This window comes from Ictidomys tridecemlineatus, chromosome 13 (genome assembly GCF_052094955.1).
Source record: "Ictidomys tridecemlineatus isolate mIctTri1 chromosome 13, mIctTri1.hap1, whole genome shotgun sequence".
NCBI classification, from domain to species: domain Eukaryota; kingdom Metazoa; phylum Chordata; class Mammalia; order Rodentia; family Sciuridae; genus Ictidomys; species Ictidomys tridecemlineatus.
The window spans coordinates 51,105,992-51,121,313 of NC_135489.1; the positions used below are offsets into that span (position 1 = coordinate 51,105,992).

Below are 15,322 nucleotides of genomic sequence, written 5' to 3' on the forward strand. Positions count from 1 at the left end.
CATTATGCTGTTTTCTTGATCTTGCTCATGCTACCTTATAAAACCCAACTGCTGTATAATAAATCTGGGGAGTACTTTTCTATTTGGTAAATAGGAATGCTGCCTGATTCATGAATCACTAGTAATAGCCAATTAGATCCTAAACTTAGATTGTTAAAATTTTGTTCTTTGACGTCACCAATATCATACCTCTTTTGACATCACAAACATAATTACTTTGTTTTTCATTCAGATTCACTGGCTATAGCAAGTTTGAACCTGCAGAATATTGGTTTACCTTGTCCAGAAAGATCCACTGTCTTCTGGTGTCCAGTTTTACCATCAAAGAGTTCCATTACATATTTTCCTTTGTCATTTGGAGTGGGCTCATTGATTTGTAGCCAGATTTGCTCTCCGGTGACCCCACTCTTAACTCTGTCTGTGTACTTAATACCAGCCCCACTGTTGAAATCAAAGAAAGCATTGTTACTGTTTGCTTTCATGCAGAGCTGGTTCTTTCCTCTGCCTCTTATTAAAGGTTTTACAACAAACTCATAGACTTTCAAAAACCATGGGCTCTGTGTATGTTATTCTTCTGCTTCAGAGAAATTATGGGCCTGAAGCACCATACTTGGATTCCAATGCTTTGGGTCTGAGAGTCTGAACATTTATTTAATGCCCCATAATGAGTCTAGGGCCCAAGGTAGCCAATTAAATAGGAGCAATACTCTCAGTGGTATAAATATCTTTGTTTTTGCTTGGGTTTATTTATAGGACTAAAGGACTCTTTAAAGCTAAAAGGCCAAACTACATATTATTTTGTTGTATATTTCATGCAGATGATTTATGGCTATAAATTGGATTTTATAAGCCAGTCAAAAACACTCATGGAGGCTCATCTGGGCCTGACATCTATTAACATAGGTTATTCCAAAGCTATTTAAAACGTATGTAAAAATGCACTTGGTAATAGAGCCAAGAGTGAATGAAAAGCAGAATGGCTGCCAAAATGAATGAGGCATGTGCTCTGTCCCTGTAAGTTTCTCAGTATTCTACAGTAGGTCACAAACAGACCCGTGCATTGTGTTCTCTGTAAGAGAAGAACAGGAAATATAGCCCTTTGTACTGTGATCTGACAAATGCTACTGCTATAAATGAAATATGAGAAAAGTATGTAAACACACTCTGGCTGTTAAAAGAAATTTCATCAAGAGTTTGTAAAAGTGTAAGAAAATAAGAAAAAAGAGGCAGTATACAAAACTACATTTTTAACAGTAACAATTATACACAGAGAAAAGATTGGAAGGAAGTACCTTCCAAATGTTTTTATTTTTGGTCAGTAAAACTATGGACAATATCGTATTATAAATTCTTTTCACTTTGTAATCTGATTTCATAAATGTATTTTCTAAGACAAGTGTGTTCTATGTTTACAGTTGTAATAAACAGGATTAACTTTAAAAAAGAAAAAAAATTTAACCAAAAATGATTTAGCTTTTAGATATTTAGTATTATTTTATTATATGCTTTGAAGAATACCTACTTATATAAATATTAAAGATATTAAAAATTTAAATGCCATAAAATATAAGGTACCCACAGATTTTTAACCTGATCATCTATATCCCCAGATTTTAACCTGAGCAATAGACATGTCTTAGAGAGTAAGACAGACTGTGCTCTACTTTGTTATGATAAATCTGTTCTTTAATCTCTGGTTAACATGCAAAACTGTACCTTACATATGTTAAGCACTTCAGATGAAATGTGTATTATTTCTTCTATTTTATATAACAGAAAACTGATATTCATAAAATTAAGTCATTTACCTAAGACTATAATGGAAAGTAGGAGCAAGTCAAGACTAGAACCCATTTAATTTTTTTTAAGTGTGCCACATACTTAAAAAAAAAAAAAAAAAGCTAAGACAATCCTTGATTCCTGAGTCCTTCATAGGCACATGAATACACAAGAAACTCATGTGAGTAGAGCAATGAGACCAAACAAGGTTAGAAGTTTACGCCTTGCTAGTCTAATAGCCATTTCCTCAAAAATGTCAATGTTCTCTTTTTTGGAACAACTAATTCTTTTAGAGATGATATAAGGCTCTTTGATGGATGGTTCAACTAATCTTTCTTCTCTCATTCTTCTTACTGATAAATTAGAATGTCCTAGATGTCACAGAGGAATTTCCTAGAATTTGATCTATTTTAACTTAATGACTATGTTCCTAAAATGTATTCTGAAAGAAATAGAACAAAGGAATGAAACCCCAAGCATTTCCTACTGGAATTTTACTACTTCTCATCTTTTAGAATTCTGAAAATGATTATTAATAATAACAATAAAATAATAGTCTACATAAGAATAAAGCTGTTTCAAAGTAGACATAAACTACCTAGTTTGGGTTAATTGTTTAATCAGACTTTTTTATTTCAGTGCTAAGGACACAACTTAGAGACTGTGTATATGAGACAAGTGCTCTACCCTCAGCCCTAGACTTTTAAAACATTATATTTATTTAATGGAGGGACATGCTCTTTTGACACATGTATCTATTATATAATATTTAAATCTGGTGAAACATATCTATTTTTTCACTTTTCATTTCTTTATGGTGAAAACTTTAAAAAAATCCTTTCTTCTAGCTTTTTGGAAATGTAAAGTTTATTATTGTTATCTATAGTCACCCAGCTGTGCTGAGCACAACAGAATTTCTTCTTATCTAACTGTAACTTTTAGTACCCATTGATCAACCAACCACTCCCTAGCACCACCCTCCCATTCTAGACTTTTAATGCAATTTGAACAGAGGGTGAGTAGTGGGTGTGCCATGATAAACCAGGCTCTGGAGTGAGGCTGCCTGGGCACAGGCCTCTTCAATCCACCTCTTTGCTATGTGACCTTGACTAAGTCATCTCCTTGAGCCTGAGTGTCCACATCACTGTAAGGAGTGCCTGTTCCATAGAGTGTGGGTATGAAATAGCCCATATATCCAAAGAGTAGGAACAGTGCCCAGCATACTGTCAATGTCCACTGTAAATGCACAGCATGAATAAACAATCGTTATCTGCGTCCTCCTGGAGATACCCCACAGGACCTACTTTTTAGTGAGGTTCTGAAAAACATTAGGTAGTTTGGAATGGAGGTACATTGCATCCTAAGATTGGACTGCAGTTGACTACACCCACCAAAGATTATCTACGCCTGTTCTCTGTTCACTTTCAGCTCAGGATATCTTAAGGAAGCACAGAGGTTAAGAACCCTGACAAGTTTGTGAAGGAGAGGACTGGTTTGATTTAGAAACCCATTTTGGTTCTTGAACATGAATGCAATCCCTCTGTAACTCCACAAAGGCAGCCTGGGATTAGGACCAATCTTCAGGCTCAATCCAGTTCAAACACAAATCCCCAAAGTCATCTTGAGGTCTCCAAAGCCTTCCGAGGGTGGACAAGAAACATGCTAATGCCCAACTGAGCCAGTTCATGCAAACAACAAGGATAAGCTTGAGCTCTCCTCTAGAAGAAGCTTCTTGGTACGGCCATTACTTTACATAACAGGAAATCTGGTGCCTCCTGATGCACTCTGCTTTTGTTCTGTTCCAGAACACAGCATGTGCTAGCTGAATATAGAAACAGAGGCCCGAGAATGTGGTCTGGAGACCTAGCAAAGCAGGGACAATTGAGCACTACCAGTTGGAGGTAGAGGTTCCTTTATAGAGATGTTTGTGAATGGTGAACTTCGTAGGTCACCAAGGAAGATGTTGTATTGTAGCCATGACTGGCTTCACCATGTACATGGTGAGGGAAAGAGCTAACCTTGTAGTAAGTGAATGGCCTGGGTGTTCCTGTCCTAAGTCAGACCTGTGAATTAAGAAGTCTCCTTATCTGAAAGGCACAGCTTTCCCACCCCCCTTCACTCCCTAGTGAAGAAAGAATTTCTATACAGCAAGAAAGTTTCCATTTACTTACTTGTGGGACCAGTTAACTTTCAAATCATCCAGGTAGTAAGTAACAAAAGAGTACAGTCGGATGCCCTCGGCTGTGCTCTGGATTTTCAGGTCAGTAGCAGACAAAGCTGAAAAGAAGAACACAGCATATTTGATACACTTGTAAGTCCGTGCTGGAAGGAGAATGGTAAAGCATTGCTGTGGTGAGAAAATCTTAACTTACCTATTTTCCTGCATACTTCAGTCATCAGTTCATTGAAGGCTGTGGATAGAAGTTCATAGCCAAAATTTTAGCAAAAACACACTCAACATAAGGTCAAAACTTAAAGTGTTAACTCTCAAAAACTGTGTGGTGGAGGGCATTGGACACAAGGTCAATTTGTTGACCAACTGAAAATCAGTGCTCTTTGAGGGTCAACTGAATTTTTATCAGGTTTTCAAAGATCTCTGCTTACTTTGATATATATTTTTTTCCTGCTAATTCTTTGTAATTACCACCAGGTTTATATTTTAGAGAAAGAACCATAGTGAGATTTCCAGGAAGGTTCTTGGCTTTAGGATTTTCTTCCTTCTCAAGTCCCAGGAAGCTTTAGTTTATAGTACAGGAAGTTTTCTTATCTGTGTCATCAATTCATAATGAATTAACCATCTCTCTTGACTGAACTTCCTCAGCCTAATAATGCTTTTTGCTGATAAACATGTAACCCTGCCTTTGCCAAGAGTAGGAAAGTGAAATCAAAGTCAAACTTCTGCTGTTGGTTAGCAAATACTGTTAAAAGATCTTGTTTAGGAACAAAATTAGAAGTTTGGTGGGAGGGGAATGTCACAAAAATATTTTCATTATCATGCTATATTTGTCCTTAGTAGTCTCTGAAATGGAAACGGCTTTCTTGCTTGGCTAATAACTGTGAGGCTTCAAATTTCACATATAAACCGCTATCCTTAACAATGGACTATTTTTCAACATGCTTCTCATAGAAGTTTTTGATCATGGAATCTTTTTATAGAACTGAAACAAAAATAATGACTTAAATTGAAAACAGACCCCTAGTGCCCTATGTACTATAAATTTTCTGAGAATCAAAAGTACACTTTTGATTTCTAGGAAGACCAAAAATGATTAAAAAAAAATAAAATGGTAGTTTACTCTGCTGGAATTTCAATTAAACTGAAATCTATGGACAAAAAAAAATCAATATGACTTCAGTCATCAGCCCAGTCTCCACCATAATCCTGGTAACCTTCATAGAAAACACACAAGAATAGATCACAGCAGTTGGTGGACTGACCTTCATCCACAAGCTTCAATCTGCTCTTATCTTTTCCTCGATCATCTTTTAGGATAACTTCATAAAATCCAGCATCCTTCTTGGAAAACTAAGGGGAAATTGATAAATTATTTTGCAGCTTGTTGTAGAGTTTAGGGTATGGTAAACAGCATTTTTCAATTCCTTGATTTATGAAATGCCTTCAAAACACAGACCAAATAAGCATTTAGCCACGCAAGTGATGAACGATTCATAGATGTGTTTATCCATAATAATTTGCCTAGCTAGTCATCCTGATTTTGTTACCCTCTAAGGCTATAATTGATTTCAGCCAAAGTCTTTAAATCCTTTGCTATGCCCTCATTTATTTAAAACTAATGATCCATATAGTTGAAACTGTGCTCTTTTAGACAAAACGTCTGTATGCTTAATGAATACTGCATCTGATCATCTCTGTTCTTTCAGGAAACAAGTTATTAAGAAGCTTGCATACAAATAACAAATAATACTTAGCTACCTACATTAAAAAAAAAAAAGTAACACAAAAAGCAAGAGTTGTGGCATCCAGCTGGTACTGATTGGATATTTGACAAGCCCACGCATATCACAAGGTAGAAATGCTTTTGTGTTCCTACAGCAGTTAGAAGTAAACTGTTGTAAATCCCCAGGGCGTGAAATGAATATAAAGTCTAGTGTTTGCTGGGAGGATGTGGGGTAGAGAGCTAATACACCACATTTCACATTTTCAGTCACCTACCTCTGTTATAAGCAGGGTACATATACCATCCTTAAAGTCATGCTTTTCATCCACTGATATCTCCCTCTCATCTTTGTACCAAACGATGTGAGTCTCCTTCTTAATATTTGCCACCTAGCAGAAAAGCCATAATTACCTTTCTTGACATAAGATCGTATTCTTAGGAAACTAAGCAGTTCTAAATGCAGCCAGGTAGGGAAGAAAAAGTTTGAACACTGAATCAGAAGACACCAATTTCTAAGGAATCAATTGAAAACTATTTCTATTGAGGACAGGGTTTAGAATAAAGTGGATCCCAATGAATAAACCTAAGTCAATAATTATCTCTATTTCCAGCAGTGAACATTATTTTAAAATTATTATGTGAGCTGGGCATAGTGAGGCACATGAGTAGTCCCTGTACTCCAGAGGCTGAGGCAGGAGGATTGTTTGTGCCCAAGTTTGAGACCAGCCTGGGCAACACAGTGAGACCCTGTCTCAATTAATCAATGAAAAAAAATCATTGGGTAGGTAAGAAATAATATATACACATTAACCTACTCACTTGAGTGAAAATAAAAATCTCAAGACCAAAGTAAGGCAAAACCTGTTAAAATATAGCCTATGTCCTAAAAACGAATGGCTTTATTAAAGGCACAGATTGAAAATTTTATCAAATTTTCAATCTGTATCTGAAAATTTGATAAAAGATAAATAATGAAGCACTGCAAACATATGTAAAGGGGAAGTATGATTTAATAAATTAATTGCTTAGTAATATTGAGAAGACTCATTGGATCTCATTTCACACACATATCATATTGTATATTTCAGATGGACTAAATAATTTCCTATGGTTAAAGGGATCCTGAGCTTTATATATAAAATTTGAATTTTTATTTACAAAGGAGACTATATGCATGTAGTTCTTATATAATTAAAACTGTATGAAAGGAGTAAACTTCATACAATGTAGAAAACAACCCCAAAGACCCCACTGAATAACTTGTAAAATGTACATACAACACACCCACCAAAAGAAATACAACTACAAAACACATGAAAAAAATGTTTAGTCTCATTATAAACACGTTTGAACAAGTTTTAAGATGTTAAAAAAAATGTCAGCTAATAAATGAACATAAGAACCAATACTGGCAACCGTATTGAAACCCATACACGCGAATGTCCCTTATGACCCTGCAAACAAATCCATGATTTATAGAAAGTAACCGGGTTACTAGGTGACATTACTTATGATAAAGTGGCCCCGAGTGAAGAGTTGCATTGGACTAGGAGGGGATAGCAACGCTCTGGGTTTCTCTGAGAACACCAACTCTTGGAATGTGGGCGGATTTGTTGCAGGGATCCTGGAATCTCACTTAGGGTGCTGTTACAAGAGGCTGGATCATTGGAGCCATGTGGTGTCTTAAATCCACATTGCTTCCTGCATCAATGTGGACCTTCTCTCCTTGCACCTCAGTTGTCACCTGGAGGTAGCAAAGGGAACAGCTGCTCATGTGAACTCCTGTAGGTAGGAATGCCCAGCACTGCCTTTGCAAAGATCTGGGCTCCTCCTCAATCCCTTGGAGTAGACTAGCGCCAGCTGAGTCTGTGATAGTCTCATGAGTCTGAAGGTTTAGCTGTAAATACAACAAGGAGTATAATGCAATAGTAAATTACTAAATTTACACACATTGCCATAATGTAACAAAGAGGTGTGGGTAATAGGGGAAGCTTCATTCTAGCTGGACTGAGAAGGAGGAGGAGTCCTATGGAGATGGCTGAGCTGGGCCTTGAGAAAGGATTTTGCCAGAGAAGTTGAAAGAAGAGGGCCATTTGAAAAACTTGGAACAGCAGCATAATATAGAATGTGTAAATATTCATAACCTACTTCTAGGCTTCCTTTAGTTGGTCAGAATCTGGGAAAGGGCTGAGTTTTCTAGGAGAGTCATCTGAATAGGACAGGAGTGTTCACCTCCCAAAGGGAAACAGATAGCACAGAAAGGAGTGGGAGGTGTGGGGTTCTAGGGAGGGATGGTTTGGTGTAACAGGTCATTAAGATGTAAAGTGAGTAGGGGCAGTAAGGCAGTGGGTAGCCAGGGTGATAGAGAGAGGGTGAGCTGCAGCCTGAGAAAGAGTTTTTCAAGAAGTGTTGCCACTTCCTGAGAGGAAAGCTAGAATTTATTTTTCTGGTGAACTGCTGTTTCTTTGAGTTTTTCAGACCTAGTAAAGACTAGGGCACTTGGGTTCTGGCTTATATAATGACAACTGCATGGCAAGTGCCAAATCCATGATTCTGTTTTTGAGTTACTGCTGGCCACCATGACCACACAATCTAACCCCTCCCTTATTCAACAGTGCCTTCTCATTTTTTTTCTTTTTTAATTAAAAAATTTTAAAAAATTGAGATGGGGGTCTTGCTATCTTTCCCTTGAACTCCTGGACTCAAGTGATCCTCCTGCCTTAGTGTTCTAAGTGGTTGGGACATGGGCATGCACCACCAATGCTTGGCTTGCCAAAAGCTTTTCCTTCCTTCCTTCCTCTCTCCCTCCCTCCCTTCCCTTCCCTTTCCTTTTCTTTATTCCTTTTCTACCTCCTCCTCTTCTTCCTTCCTTCTCTTTCTCTCTTTCTTCTTTTTTTGCAGTGCTGGGGATGAAACCCAGGGTTTTGCACATGCCAGGCAAGTACTCTACCACTGAGCTAAATCTCCATCCTCTCCACAAACATTTTTGATGATTCACTCAGCTAGAGAACATATTTGTTATGATTTGGATATAAGGTGGCCCTGAAAAGCTCATGTTAGATGATGCAGGAATGTTCAGGGGTGAAATGATTAGATACGAGAGCTGTAACCTATCAGCGGATTTATCCATTTGATGGATTAATGATTTGCACAGATTACTGGGTAGTAACACAGGCAGGTGGGATTTGACTGGATGACGTAGGAAATGGGGCTGTGCCCTTGGGGATTATATTTTGTCCTTGGCTTCTCCCCCCCCCCACCACACCCTGAATTCCTGGCTGAGTAGTTTTCTTCCACAATGCCTCCGTCATGACGTTCTGCCTTATCTCATACCCCGCTGAGCAATGGAGTCAAACAATCATGGACTGAGACCTCTGAAACTGTGCATGAAATAAACTTTTCCTTCTCCAAGTTGTTCTTGTTAGGTATTTTGGTCACAGCAATGAAAATCTGACTAATACAATATGCTGAGATCCAAAAGAGTTTAGAATGCTATATAGAATTAAAAAAAAAATCTTTCCAAAGGCCTAATAAGACAATTGGTTGTAAGCTATAAATTCCTTTCCAAGCCTTGCCTCTTAAGGTGGCACAGTGGTGAGAATCAGGAGAACACCTGGAAAACACTCAAAGGTATTGCTGTGCTGGTCTCACAATTTAGATAGGAAGTCCACCAAATAACACTGCAGCTAAGATAAGTCTGGAATAGATCTACCACTTAAATATAGATTTGGCCTAAGACAAAACCAATGTGAGTCTTCTGAGGTTAAGGTTAGGCACACCTAATAAAAAATGCTCCAAAATCTAAAACTTTTGAATGCCAATTTGACCCTACAAGTGGAAAATTCCATGCCATGTTCATGAATAAAATTTTTTAAAATGTTGTAGAAAATTACTTTCAGCCTGTGTGTTTAGGTGGATGTGAAACATAAATTCATTCTGTGTTTAGATTTCGGTCCCACCTCAAGATATCTTCTCCCTAGCCTCTGCCCCCAAATATATATATTCCAAAATTTGAAAAAAATTCAAAATTCAAAATACTTCTTGTCCAAAGCATTTTGGAAAAGGGATATTCAACTCATAATGAAGAGGTCCTGGGTAACAAATAGGCACAATCACCTTGCCTTCCCACAGGTTTATGGGTGTTTTACTTTAAATGTTCTTTCCCAACCAATGGTTACAGTAATACTCAACAGTAAAGAAGTGATGCTCATCATTTTGGCTCAAATGGATGAGATAAAAAATTGATCTTCTTCTCCATATTCTATTTTCTATATATTTCCCTTGAATCCAATATTAAAAATGTATCCACCTCTTACCTTGCATTTCAACAGTACATTACATTCACCTGTCACTTCCCAACTCAAATACTCAGCAAAATGTGGACCTATAAAATTTTAATGACATAAATAATCACTTTATCAATCACAAAATGCAAGATCAAAGCTCATTCTTAAATCCTAAAATAATTTTGTTTGAAGTCAAATTTTAAAAATTATCGATTTAGTTCTATTTTTAATGTCTGAATATTTAATGACCAATATTTTCAATTCTTTTTTATTTCATCAGGTATTAGTAACATAATCAATACTATTCATTTAATTTGTTATGGAAATAATCTTGGAATATTTTATATAAAATTTGGTTTTCCCCTCTCTCTCTGCCTGTTTTTACCTTGTTTCCTGATCCATTCTTGTCGCTGGAATTCAGCTTCTTTCTGGAGCTTTTTATAAACTAGAAATTGAAAAACAATGGAGTATGAAATTGAGTTGAACAGCATAAATACCATGCCCAAGCCAGCCACCGTTGCTAAATGACTTATATTTGTTATTACCATGCTCATACATTGTGATGACTCTACTCATTTTGATTTTTATAGATGAATAAATAGGCTGAGAAAGGTTAAGTAACTTTTCCAAGGTCATAAAGGTAGGAAATAGTGAAATGATATTGGATATCGCAGAGATCTGGCAGCCTTGCCAATGCTTGGTTAAATGCCACATTTTAAATCTTAGCATTTTTCACAGGGGTTTATGGCAGCTGACTACCACAATCTAGTTATAATATATGATTAACAGATTTGGCATGCAGTATTTTTGCATATTTTTCTTCTCAAGTTAAGTTAGAGTAAGTACATATTGTAAAACAATGTCCTGGCTTATTTCTGAGACACATATACAATCTTGGTTGTGCTATAACTTCTTTCACTGTAGATTTTAGTAAGAAATGCTTGTTTATACATGAGACTATTTAAATGCAGCCTTGCTTAAGGGCCAGGGCTACACTTGGTATTCTTTTAAATTAATGTTTATTCCTGAAATGAAATACTATGCAAAATATTAACTGAAAATTGTATTTTGATCATAGGCATCCAAATAAGGAACAATTCCCATTACCTTTCACAGGACCTCTTTGTGTCAAGGGGTATTGGCATGGAAGGGAACAGTAAGGCCTTCCAGTTATTGTTCCTCAGGATTCTTACCATCTCCAATGAGGACAAGAGTAGAATGGCCAGTTGCTTTCCCATCTTGAATCTGGAACGTATATGTTCCCTCATCTTCATCCTGCAGCTTTTCCATGAACATTTCAATTATGCCAGTGTTTCGGTCAATATGCATCTTGTATTTCTTCAATGTGAAAAGACAAAAAGAGAAATCAGTGAGGTAGACGTTTCACTTTGATGACAATAAGTCTGATGAAATAAAAATGAAGCCCAAGAATCACATTTTAAATATTGTTTCCTGACAACCAAGCAAGTTCATTAAAATCTTGCACCTGGGAAAAAGGAACATATTTCTTATATGAATACATGACCTAGATCAGAACTGATGACCAAATAATTTGAAATTTAATTTTGTTAAGTTTAAATGAAGTTTTGTTACTCTATGTTACAAAATATTGTCAAAAAGTTGTTTAAGATTCCCATTTTACCTTCCAGATTACACTATTTTTTAGTTAGCAGGGTAATATAAAACTCTAGGTAGCATGGGGGAAACAGCTTATCATTCATGGCTATATCCTCAGAGTCTAGCACATTCCTGGTATATGATAGGCAATAAATAAATATCTGCTAATAATATATGAATTAAAATGCTTCTAAAGCATTAAAATCAATTTGTTCTTAATAAACTATTTCATTTTTATTAGGTTGTTTTGTTACATTGTTTAGACAACTTTTTTTCAGAGAGTGTAAAGGTAAATCTTAGTCCCTGGCACAAATTCCATAAATCTGGATTAATGAAGTTTTGCTATAAAATATATCCCAGAATGAAGGCTCAGGTCTGGGACCAACTCTGTGGCACAATTCATGTCCCAGAGCCTCTTCTGCAGGAAGTCAGTCTCCAGCTGAGACCAATTTTTACTTAGCTTTCTCTGACCCTAGCCTGCATCTTTCATCTTCTTTTCTCCAGAGAGCATCGCCCCTATGTCATGAATAAGAAACTATTTAAACTCTCCAGCTATGGAACTTGACATAGGCAATAGTGTATGCATGCATGGCTACATGTGTACATGCTTGAACACATAAAGTCTACACATGTGTGTATGTCAGTGGTTATGGGGGAAATGATGCCAACCATAATCTTCCTTCCTGTCCTCCAGTCAGGTGTCCTCATAGCAGGTGATGAGAACACTTTGGAAATGGGGAGGAGATGGACCCCAGTGGACATACAAGTGAAGGGATCTAGCTTTATACAAAGTTACCCTGTATGTTGAAAAGTGCATACAAGGAAATGCTATTCCTCACTAAAGATCCTTAAGTGTTTTAAAATAAACAGCAATAAAAAGATAATAAGTTGCTAGTAATGGCCATAAGCTATATCTCCTCCCCACTTTCATTTACATCCATGACAGCACAGGAGAGGGCTATAGACCTAGAACCCCAAGTTCTTTAGTACATCAGGGCATTGGCCTAATCATGACTCTACTGATGTCTTTGGGGAGGACAAAAAAAGCTCAGATGTATTAAGTCTATCTATAAAAATTAAATTTACATCAAAAGGAAAGGAAATAGCATTATATAGACGTACACAGAAGTATGGAAAAAAGCTCCAAAAGTATATACAATCAGGTACATTAAAAGTTGTAAGAATGTATCATCTGTCCTGAATCATTACAGTGTTTTACAATAAGGATCCATTGCATTTTTAGCTAGAAAGGCAATGGAAGATATTCCTACTGCATTTTCGTGAGCCACTGAAACAAGATATTATTTTCTCCATGTAATGTATCAAGTCTGTTGGGGTTTCTGACACATTAGAAACTAAAGATGGCCTGCATCTTTTTTTAACAGCTCATTAAAAACAAACAAAAAATGCCAGAGTTCTGGCTTTTGAAATGGAGAATACTAGTTTACATTTTTTACCAAGCTGTAGAAGTGTGCGATGAATTCAGGAGAGGCAGCTCTGTTTCCCTGGGTGACTATACTTCTTGGTTTACCTGAAACAGTACTGATTTATAACTCTTGTCCTGGAAAAAATTATTAATAGCACTCTCTTTCAATCTCAAAAGTGTCTCAGTTTCAATAATACAATACAGTTCCTAAGTATTTCTTCTTCACATTCTTTTCACATACAAGAATGATTTAGACTCCACTCTACTGCCCAGTAGTTTTCATAACACTTTATCCATGTTCTAGTAGGGCATCCTCCATGTGTACTACAACGATACATTTAAAAACCTAAAAAGCATAAAACCTACCGGCCCGTCAAAAATTTCCTTCTCATTAAATATGTAGTTGACTTTGGCATTGCCAGAGAGCTTCTCAGCCTGCATCCAAAACCGGACCTGACCTTTCTCCAAAATTTCAACTGCCAACTCTGATTTAGCTGGGACAGCTATGAAAAAAATAAAATAAAATAAACACAGTAATTATATTGGTAGCTGATAATAATGATACGGATTGTTCGACACGTGAAATATTAGACAATGGGAGTCGGACATGGTGGTGCATGCCTGTAATTCCAGTGGCTTGGGAGGCTGAGGCAGGAGGATCACGAGTTCAAAGCCAGCCTCGGCAAAAGCGAGGTGCTAAGCAACTCAGTGAGACCCTGTCTCTAAATAAAACACAAATTGGGGCTGGGGATGTGGCTCAGTGGTTGAGTGCCCTTAAATTCAATCCCCAGTACCAAAAAGAAAAAAATAAAAAGGTCAATGGGAATAGTGCTTTTGCAAAGCCCAGAGGCAGTGAGAGCTTTGTAGGAAAAACCTCACATTGAGGGACAGGAAACCTGGGCTTTTACCCTGGGGCTGTCACTATGGGAAAGTTGTTCACCTTCACTGAATCACAGTTGTCTCAACTGTAAAAAGGAAGAAGATGAATTTATCTCTAGGGGCACATCCAGCTAATATCTGTGACTCTCCTCTATGGCTTTGGTTAGGTTTATTCAAGGGCAATAATGAGATCTAAAGAAGAGTTCTGCACTGGCCCCAGGAGAGCCCAAGGTCTACTACTAGCAAATGTGTGACATTAGGCTGGTTACCTTGTGTGGCTGGCTCTCATTTGATGTGTCTGTAAATGAATTGGATTAAACTAAATGCCCTAATTAACCATGGTCATTTTCCAGCTCTAACATTCTAAGGTTTAGTATCTTAATTACTTCAGATTATTTAGAAAGGAGTTACATTTGATTTAATTTAACTTACTTCAGGTTTTTTAAAATGTTTTTTAAAATATAGATCTTAAAAAAATGGATTTTGACTACACAGTTGGCCCTCCATATCCATAGGTTCTGCACCCATGGGATTCAGCCAACCATGGATCAAAATACATTCTTTTAAATTGCATTTGTCCTGACCAGATGCAGACTGTTTTCCTGTCATTATTCCCTAAACAATGCAGCAGAACAACTGTTTACATATCATTTGCATTGTATTTGGCATTATAAGTAATACAGATAATTTAAATATGTGGGAGAATGAGGGTGGGTTATATGTGGAATATTATGTCATTTTGTTAAAGGGACTTCTGCGTCTATGGATTTTGTTATTGGCAGCGGGTCCTGAAACCAATCCCCCACAAATACTGCGGGAAGACTGTATACTCAGTCATTTAAACCCTATTCTCCTCAGTGATATATTACCTCATTTTAGTTCCAAGACCAAGCAAAATTATTCAGAGGCAAATAAATGAGCCACTATCAAGATGCTCTATCAAAATACAGCATAGCTTTCTTCACCTAGAAAACAGAGGAACCATATGGCATCTCTAATTTATACTAATATTGCTTAAGCCGTTTGAGTCTCAGTGACATTTAAAAGGTTGGCTGATATCTCAAAACTCATTTTTTAATTTCTCACAACTTGGAAGTGTTCTCCAGAAAGGTTCCTCTGGCCGTGGTTTTCTATCAGACGTGGCTCCAGGGCATGCTTTGTGGAAAAGCTTGGCTGTTTCTTACAGTTTAGTAATCCTTAACTTCCTTTAGGGGAAATTAGTACCATTTATTTCTCTAAATTGTTCTTCAGCTTATTTCAAAAATTTAACATGTGTTATATTTTAAATTACAAGCTAACAAACTTGTATCAAATGCAAATTAATATTCTTTGTATTTACCCTAAATCTACTCCATCAAGCTTAAAGGGAGCCCTTTGCATTGTTCCCTACCCACTACAAAATTCAGTCATGGGCTTGTTCTGGCTGAGAACTGAAG

At 36.9% G+C, this 15,322-nt stretch overlaps 1 protein-coding gene across 1 annotated transcript in view; it reads right to left on the reverse strand.

The window, feature by feature from the left end:
- Myom1 (myomesin 1) overlaps positions 1–15,322 on the reverse strand; it is a 128,999-nt gene that overhangs the window by 9,559 nt on the left and 104,118 nt on the right. Inside the window, exons 26-34 of the mRNA XM_005337118.5 lie at positions 13,374–13,510; positions 11,158–11,302; positions 10,350–10,409; positions 9,995–10,062; positions 5,954–6,067; positions 5,218–5,305; positions 4,152–4,190; positions 3,951–4,056; positions 278–441 (exon numbers count right to left, since the gene is read on the reverse strand). Of these exons, the coding sequence (XP_005337175.2) occupies positions 278–441; positions 3,951–4,056; positions 4,152–4,190; positions 5,218–5,305; positions 5,954–6,067; positions 9,995–10,062; positions 10,350–10,409; positions 11,158–11,302; positions 13,374–13,510 (921 nt within the window). The remainder of the gene's footprint in view (positions 1–277; positions 442–3,950; positions 4,057–4,151; positions 4,191–5,217; positions 5,306–5,953; positions 6,068–9,994; positions 10,063–10,349; positions 10,410–11,157; positions 11,303–13,373; positions 13,511–15,322) is intronic.